The sequence below is a fragment of the Phasianus colchicus genome, chromosome 3 (genome assembly GCF_987193195.1).
Source record: "Phasianus colchicus chromosome 3, bPhaCol1.hap1.1, whole genome shotgun sequence".
NCBI lineage: Eukaryota > Metazoa > Chordata > Aves > Galliformes > Phasianidae > Phasianus > Phasianus colchicus.
This window is the reverse complement of record NC_143438.1, coordinates 94,227,789-94,236,888: the sequence shown is the minus strand read 5'-3', so window position 1 is coordinate 94,236,888 and position 9,100 is coordinate 94,227,789. Positions and strand designations below refer to the sequence as shown.

General features: G+C 52.0%; 1 protein-coding gene across 1 annotated transcript; it reads right to left on the bottom strand.

The window, feature by feature from the left end:
* Window positions 1–5,056: 5,056 nt before the first annotated feature.
* Window positions 5,057–8,442, bottom strand: LOC149918778 (feather keratin 1-like). Its single transcript, XM_090138148.1, has one exon. The coding sequence runs from the start codon at window positions 8,283–8,285 to the stop codon at window positions 7,983–7,985; it is 303 nt and encodes a 100-aa protein (XP_089994274.1). The 5' UTR covers window positions 8,286–8,442; the 3' UTR covers window positions 5,057–7,982.
* Window positions 8,443–9,100: the final 658 nt, after the last annotated feature.

The following is a 9,100-nucleotide window of genomic DNA, read 5'->3' as shown; positions in this document are numbered from 1 at the left end:
GCGTTTGGCATGAGACTTTATTGCTTGCATGATATTTTCTGTCTGACTGCTTTCTTTCCATTTTCGTTTCTATGAGTTTTGCACTTCCGTTTCCCATTGGCTGTGCTGCATTGACATCTTGGTTGCCTTTGTGCTTTTAAGGCTTTGTTTGGGAATGGGGTTCCTGCATCTCTTGTGTAGTTTCAGCTTAGGTCTATCCGTGGGGATTGCAGCTGATTGAGGCTGAGGAGCGCTGTCTGTGTGAGCTGGACACAGTCCTCTCAGTCCAGGTTCAGAGGTAGCAAGCCCTAGTTGAAGGGAGGTTCGTTGGTCTGGAAGGCTGAAGCAGAGCTTGTGGGATCATTGCTGAGTTGAGTGTCAGTGGCTGAAGCTATTATTTCTCTGCATAGGCTTTGACAGTTACAAGGTGGATGTGGAGATTCAATAGAGAAATTAGAGTCATCCATGCTGCACGGGCCTGCAGTCATGAGCCCCTGCAGGCCATGAGGTGAAGGGCACAGCTGAGGAGCGCAAGGCATGCCCTCGTTCAGCTGAGGTGAGTGCTTTGTGGCTTGCTGCTGAGGTGAGCAGTACTTGAGTTTCTGAGGAAGATGGAACATAGTAGAAAGAGGGGCTGTTCAACTGGGTGTGCCTGAGTGTGTGAGGCCTGCTGGGTGTCACCCAGGAGTGCTGAGGGAGCTGTGCGGGGTGGGTCCAGAGAAGGGCCACAAAGGAGATCGAAAGGCTGGAGCGCATCTGCTGTGAAGGAAGGCTGATGGAGTTGGGCTTGCTCATCCTGGAGAAGAGTTGGCTCATGGAGACCTCAGTGTGTCCTTCCAGTACTTGAAGGGAGCTTAAAGGCAGGAAGGGAAGCAACTTTTTACACGGTCTGATTGCGATAGGACATTTTAACGTAAGGAGGATAAATTTGGTTAAGATGTAAGGAAGAAATTCTTGACTCAGGCCGTGTAAGGGTCTGGCGCAGGCTGCTCATTCAGCTTGTGGATTCTTCGTCTTCAGTGGCACAGCAGGCCTGCTTGGTCCAGGCCCTGGTCAGCATGATCATGCGGGGCCATCCATCCACAGAGGGGATGGTGGTTAAATTCTCTTCTAACCTGCACCGTTGTGTGATTCTGTATTTGCCTGATTTAAGCTGGTCTCCCATGCTGTGCTCTTTTAGAAGCGGAATCAGCATAGGTTAGACAAGTGGAGAGCGAGGTGGACTGAGAGCAGCTGGCTGAAGGCCTGGGACAAGAGCCTTGTGATGGAGGGCACCAAGTGTATTTGGAGGCAAGCTCGTCATGCTCACCCCTAAGCAGAGTGTTAAGAATCTCTTGTCTGGGATGCAAGCTGATCTTACATCCCCTGTAATTGTGCCACATGTGGTATGAGTTGTTTTTCCAGAAGCTCTAGCCTTTTTGCGTCCTTTTCTTGAGGTCATGTACATTTTGCACTGGCATCACCTTTCAAGTGAGTGCACTGGAAGCCAAAGGAGCGATGTTGCACCTTCGTGCCACGGCACGCGGAAGTAGTGGCCAAAGCACAGGAAAGGAGCAGTGTTGACAGTGAGGTCATGGCTTGGCACTTGTGCAGTGTGGTTGGTGTCTTTGTTGTTAGAGGAGTTGCCCGTTCCAAACAGCTGTGGAAGCCTGGTCTGAGCATTCTAGGCATCCTGCTTTGGAGATGATGGCACATTCTTTTATGAGAACATCAACCATTTAGTTCAAGAAGTAAACCTTATGGGTATAATGTCTCTCTGTATTTATATGTATATTTTCATGCTGTTTGACTCCATATTCTTCTGGTGATAATGCCCAGCACATATCTAGACAAAGACATAGTGTGTTGAGTGAGTTATTGGCCCCAAAGTCCAATTCCAAGGCTTTTTACAAATGTGGTTACATCAGGCGGGTGGCCAGTTGGCTGTGGGATTCCCCAGAACTCCATTTTTGAGTTTGTTCTGTTCCATGTTGTACTAAATGGTCTGGACGCTGGCTCAGCTGCGCACAAAGTGAGAAGTTTGTGCACTGCAATAACTAGGGAGGAGCAGTTGACTCTTTCAGGAATAGGGACGCCTTGGAGAGAGCTCCTGGGAGACCAGCAGTCTGGGCCATCACCAATGGCCTGAAGTTGAAGAAGAGGATGTGCTGGATTCTGCATCTGATTCCAGAATGTCCTGGACATTTGAGGATTTGGGTAGGAGAGAGTTAAAACCAGCTGCACAAAAAGAGGTCTTGAGGTTCTGTTTGATGGCAAGATGAATCTGAGTCAGCAGTGTGCCCTGGCAGCCAGCAGGGCTGACTGTAGCCTGGGGTGCATCGAGCCCTGCACTGTAATTGAAACAGGGAAGGGATTGTCCCACTCCGCTTTGTGCTGCTCAGTCCTCACCTCAAACCTTGTGTTTAATTTTGACTTCCACAACACAAAAAGGATGTGAAACTATGGAGTAGTTTCCGCAGGAGGGCTACAAAGATGGTGTAAGGTCTGGAGGAACTCAGGTTCCCTGGCTTGTTCTGTAAAGTGGAGACTGAGGCTCACAGTGTCCTATAGCACGTCAAATGTAAGAGGAAGGTCAGCTCTGATGTCTGGTGACAGGAATATGATCAGTGGGAACAGCATGTGGGAAGCTGTGTCAGGGGAGGGTCAAGTAGGGGGTTACGGAAAGGTTCTGCACCAGAGAACAGTGGGCATGGAACAGGCTTCCTAAGGCAGTGCAGGAACACTATGTCTGCCGGATTTCAAGAAACACTGGAGAATGCCTTCAGATCTACCATTCAAGTTTTAAGGAGTGCGGTGTGGAGGCATGAGTTGGAGTCAGTGATCCTTGTGGGTCCCTTCCAACATCCTAGGGTATTCTCGGATTGCACTGCATTTGTTCCCTCCCTGAGCTCGTTGCAGCTGGTTAGCCAGCCTTTAGCTCTTGTCTTCCCCACTGGGTGTGCTGCATGGCTGGCTGGATGCCCCTTGATGTTGGAAGGCTTTTGCTGGGAGAAAGGAGGCGGCCTGTTTTGTGCCATACCTACTTGGGGCCCTCCTTGGAGCTGTCCCAATAGGCTGGGGAGGGCTGTTTGTGAGGGCAGGACTCTGTCCTCTCACGCCTGGTTCATTGCTAGCAAGCTCTGTGAGGTCAAGACTCCTGCCATGCTCCCCAAATGGTGGCCCTGGCCACTGCACTGAAATGCCATCTTCTGGGGCTCACACATTCCCGTAATGGATTTTGGTACGTACGCTCTGCTAGATGGTTGTCTGCTGGGCTGGTTGGTGAGATCTGGGATGAGCTGTGAGGGTGAGGAGAGGCAGAGGATGAGTGGGTCTATCAGAAAGGGCAGACTGGTGAAACAGGGTGCTTGGGTTGAGCGTCAAGGAGCGAGGCTGTTTTCCTGCCCTGGGTTTGTTGTTCAGAAAGAGGATTTGGCTGTTTTCTCGGGGAGCTCAATGTGCGCAGTCTGTCCTGGGCTGCAGACCTCAGGAGGTTGTGATGACATTTGCATCCGAAGGCTAAATTAATTGGTTGTCCTGCCCCTGGTCAAGAGATTGTTTTCTAGTTTATCATAGAGAAAAAGAGTGCTTTGGTTTGAGGCAAACAGGAAGGCTTTGCATACGTCTAAGGACCAAAGTTTGGTTGTACTCGTGAATGGGTAGGGTCTGATGTGTTGGCCATGCTGATATCAATTGTGTAAGAAAGATGACGGTAATGAGGAGAGAAGGTGTGAGGATGCGCAGGCTGGTTGGCTTGACATTAGTCAGTGGGAAGGAGGTGAAGGAAATCCTCCCAGGAAGTACTGCCAAACACAGACTGACAAAGAAATGGTGGGAGTGGGGAGCCCGGATATACAACCCCCGCTGAGTTTCTTCAACACGGAAGTGACCGGCTTTAATCGTGAGGCGGTGCAGTGACATTTGGTGAGTTTGCCTTTAGGGAAGGCTTTGAGGCTTCCTCCCATGACATGCTCGTAAGCAAACTGACCATGACGGTGGAGGGCTGGATGACGACTTGGGAGTCCTGGCACTGCCTGACACAGGGCTCGTTGCAGCTGTTAGCCAGCGGGGTGGGTCCCCCGCTGCAGGGGCGGCAGAGGTCGGAGCAGGACATGGTTGTGGGGTGAATGGTCCCTGGAAGAGAGGGTGTTGTGCAAATGGAGGTTGTTGAGGACCCAAGAAGCTGTGCTGGGTGTGGCCCAGTGAGCAAGTTGGTTGGGGATGGGGCTTGGGGTTGTGGGCAGCATGGTTCCTGGGGAGGCAGAAGGGCTGCAGAGTCTTGGGTCCAAGGAGTTGTGGATAGCCAAGCCAGGTGGGGTGGGCAAAGGAGGGCAGCAGCTCACATGCTTACCTAGAGGAGTGCAGAGGAGAAGGTGTCAGGAGAAGTGTGTGAAGGAGCGAGGCTCAGGGCCGGCTTTTATGCTGCTGTGTGAGTGCCTGAAGGCTTGGAGAGAGCCTCTGCGCATGGCAGCACTGTGCAGCAAGCTTTTGTCGCTTGCCAAGGCCTGGTCATTGTGCAGCGAGCTGCTGTTGCATGCCAAAACTTGACCGGTGATGTGGTAATGTGGTTTTGTCTTTCCGCAACGCTTCCTTTTCTTTTCCCTGTCTTGTGGTTGTGTTCCTTTAACCCTGATGTCAGTGTTTAAGTGGGAATGGTGTTTGAGTCAAAGCATGCAGAAAGCGTGAGTTGTGTTTATCAGGAATGAGGTCCCCGCGTGGCACTTGTGTGTGGTCATTTGTGGCTGTGTTGCAAAGTGGGTAGCCCATCTTGTGGCGTCCTTGGAAGGCTGCTTCAGGCTTCAAAGCTTTGCCTGTTGCACTTGGTCCTCTGGAATCACATTCCCTCCTTCCTTGCTGTCACGGAGTTAACTAGATCAATCTATGCCCGTGACAGGGATCTATGTCTGTGACAGGGGGCTGTAGGCCCCTGCTCCCCCACCCCCTTGGCCCACAGAATGGGAGGGAAGGAAGGGAGGAAAAAAAACAGCGGCAACAATCTATGGAGGAAAACTTATTTTACTAACTATGATATCGGAATGCAAGATAATACAATATAATACAATCGAATTGAAATTGAGACTAATAAATAAGATCGGAGAGAGAGAGTTCCTGAGACCGAGTCGAAGCTGAAAAGCTTGGAACGGCTGGGAAAGCACCCTCCAGCACCCACTGCCAGGCAGTAAGAGACCTCCCCACCCGGAAGGGTCAGGTCCCATGACTTCCGTAATGTATAGGGATAGGTACCTGGAATTGGAGCATTAACACTTGAATTCCAGTACATGATGTTCTGCTGTGGAATACTGAAAACCAAAAAACGTAAAACCATGACACCTGCCTTTGTCCCACCTCACTAAGCAGTCTGCAGCTCCTCTCTTTCCCTGGGAGTTCAGCATGGGTTGCTGCTGCCCCTGGTGTCTGCAGAGGTGTGCCTGGAGAAAGGAGGCCGCCTGCTGTGTGCCTGGGGCGGGCAGTCCCTGCAGGCAGAGGAGGGCTGTTTGCCAGAGCAGAATGCTGTCCCTGCGGGGCTGTGTCACAGCTGACAAGACTGCTGGTGTTGGGAATTCTGCCATGCCCCCAGAAAGGTCCCAGTGTCTTCTCTGCATGCCACCCTTACCTGCGGTCATCAAGATGAAAGCGTGGGTTTTGGTCTGACAGAGTGCCATCCTTGGACATGCCTGGTGGGATGTGGGAAAGGCACTGAGACTGAAGAGTGGCGGAAGAACTGGGAAATGTGTTGCGCCATAGCGTTTAATTGTTTTTAATTGAGTTGAGTGTCAAGGAGCACTGCCACTTTTGTGCCCAATGGTTGGTGCTCGGAAAAACATTTGGATGTGTCAGAATGGTGCCGAAGGCCTGCATGCTTCCTGGGGCTGCAACAGGTAGGTCCTTGCAGTGATGTCTGATTACCATAGGGTGGATCGAAGGCGAGTCATGCCTCTGCTCAGCCAAGGTGACTTGATGCAGGCTGTCCCACAGGTCTTTGTTCATGGATAAGATGAGTAGGAAGTGCAACTGGGTGTGAGGAATCCTCTAGGACCTAATGAGTTTCTCCCACAAATGCTGAGGGATGCGTCTGCTGTCTTCGTAAGGCTCTTTTCTGTTGACCCTGTGAAAGTTCATGATGGAAGTGCTTTGTGAAGAATATTCGAGAGTCTTCCTATTCCTGCCTTCAAGAAACGAAGAAGGAAGCGGTGAGAAACTTCAGGCTGGTTGACCTGATGTTAGTCTCTGGGGAGGAGGTGAAGGAAATCCTCGCAGGAAGCAGTGGATTTCCAAAGCCACCTCAGTTTCTTCTGTAGTGAAGTGATCTGCCCGGTGGATGATGGGGAGACATGGCAGTTGATTGTCTTGCGTTCAGGAGGCTTCTTCCCATGACACGATCCCAAAGAAACTGTCCAAGTGGACGCTGGGGTGGGCTTGAAAGTGGCTGAATGCAGCAGTGCGGTGAAGTGTTGTGATTGTGTCCAGACTCGGTAGTAAGGCCAGCACTGTTCAGCACCTGCATTAAAAAGCTGGGTGATGGTAGTGATCCCAGTGAGTTTGCAAATGCTAGAAGATGGGAAGGAGCAGCTGATGCCCCCGGTGTATAGTCCACCTTTGTGAAAGATGTGGAGGGGCTGGGTTATATGTATTACCTCAGGGACGCCATGAGGTAGCGGAAGGGGCAAAGTGAAGTGCTGCAGATGGGAAGCAGTAACATGGAGCAAGAAAAATGAGAGGGTGGCAGCCAGCTTTGCTGAGAAGGACCAGGTTTTACTGCTGGCGAGCAAGGGGATGTTGAGGCAGCACTGCAGCCCTGTGACAAAAGAGTTCCCCATTCTCCAGAAGGCCTTTGGGAAGAGCATCGCTAGCACACTGGAGGATGTACTTTTCTTTCTGTTCAGTGCTGGTGGTTCATGCTTAAGTTTCCCAGGAGGAAGACAGACATGGATATGGTGGAGCAGTTCCAGTGCAGGGCTTCCCCAGTGCTGATGGGCCTGGAGCCTCCTTACGACGTGGAGAAGCTGAGAGAACAGGCAGTTTTGAGCTGGGACACAGGGATGTTCTCAGTAGATCTTCTCCTTGCGTATAAATCGCAGATGTTAGGGAAGGATGTAAAGAGAGCCAGCCCTTTTGCATTACTGTCTGCTGCCAGAAGAAAGGAAGGTGGACAGCACTGAATTGGAACCTTCCTTGGAAGAGAAAGGGAGCTTTTTCCAGGGTGAGGGGGGCAAGTGGTGGAACAGGTTACCCCGCAGAGTAATTTGTGTAGTCCCTGTCCTTTGAGGTGCTGAAAGTCTGGCTGTGTTCCCTGTCTGACCGCTGGAGCTGAGTGTACTTGAGCAGGGCAGTAGTAGTGTGTTGTCACTAACAATTCTCTAACGTGTAAAGGATTCTGTGACTGCTTTTTTTTTGTCAGCGTGGGAGTATCCTGCTGGGGTGTGCTGCCATGGAAAGGTAGTTTCAGAAGGCATGGGCAGAAGGGCCTTGGTGTGCCCAAGACTTTGTGTGGTCAAGCATAGATGTTGTTTGATGTGCTGGAAGCCCAGTTGATGCCCCAACAGTTCTTGTTGGTACCACTGTTGGCAGGGGAGGTGATGGGACCCCTTTGGTGCCATCCTAATGGACCCTTGAGCCGTGTCTTTGGAGTGGGAGAAGTGTGAAGTGCTGAAGAAAGGATGAAGCGAATTCAGAGGCTGGCATGCAAGAGAACTTTATTGAGGAAAATACATGAAAGGAAAGGAGCAGCAAGAGAAGAAGCCGTGGCCGTAAGTGCATGTAGCATGACCATCAGCATTCTTGCAGAGAAAGAAAAGGACCTAGAGAAGAACGTTCAAGATATAGAATTTGTCAGAGGCGCAGTTTGCAAGCAGTGTGGTCTGGTCCCCTTCCCTGCTTGCTTCTTTGTTGTAATGAATGCAGAGCCATGGTTGAAGAGCTGCTGATCTATCCCACGTGCAGTCAGTGACCCAGTGGTGCCTCCTGAGTGCGTGAGGCGCATTGCAGGGTGCAGGTGGTTGGTGTCAGGGTGTGGGCGCAGGCCCTTAGCAGGGGTAGCGGGCTCTCCCGCCATTGTAGCAGCCCAGGCCTCCGAAGCCGAAGCCGCCGGAGGAGATGGCCACTCCCTGGGCGCTGAGGGCGCTGCCCACGGCAGCTGATGAGGAGGATCCGACGGCGGTGTTCTGGGGGAAGGAGCTGAGGATGGGTCCCGGCAGGGTGACCAGCACGGCAGGAGGCTGGATGACGACTTGGGAGTCCTGGCACTGCCTGACACAGGGCTCGTTGCAGCTGTTAGCCAGCGGGGTGGGTCCCCCGCTGCAGGGGCGGCAGAGGTCGTAGCAGGACATGGCTGTGGGGTGGAGGGTCCCTGGAAGAGAGGGTGTTGTGCAAATGGAGGTTGTTGAGGACCCAAGAAGCCGTGCTGGGTGTGGCCCAGGGAGCAAGTTGGTTGGGGTTGGGGCTTGGGGTGGTGGAGAGCATGGTTTCTGGGGAGGCAGAAGAGCTGCAGAGTCTTGGGGCCAAGGGGTTTGGATAGCCAAGCCAGGTGGGGTGGGCAAAGGAGGGCAGCAGCTCTCATGCTTACCTAGAGGAGTGCAGAGGAGAAGGTGTCAGGAGAAGTGTGTGAGGGAGCGAGGCTCAGGGCTGGCTTTTATGCTGCTGTGTGAGTGCCCGAGGGCTTGGAGAGAGCCTCTGCGCATGGCGGCATTGTGCAGTGAGCAGCTCTTGCGTGCCACAGCCTGGCCAGTCATGAGGTGGGGTGTGTTTGCCTTCCACAGCTCTCCCTTTTCATTACCTTTTGTTGTGGATTTGATCCTTTGACCTTGTCGGCAACTTTTAAGGGAAAATGAATATTGTGTTGGATTTATTTGGGAGGTGTGTCTCATGATGGTGGCTGGAAAATGCATCTAAGGCGTGGAAGAGTTGTGGTCTCAGGAGTAAGGTCACGGCGTATCATTGATGTTGGGTGGTTTGTGTCTGCGTTGTGTGGTGAGGATCCCATTCTGCAGCATCCTAGGCAGGCTGCTCTGGGCTTCCAATGTGTCTGGCAGGAGACTCTATTGCCTGTGTTGCATTTACTCCCTGCTTGCTTTCGTCCCATTTCTTTTCCCATGTGCTTTGCCCTTCTCTTTCCCATTGGGTCTGCTTCACTGACACCTTGGTT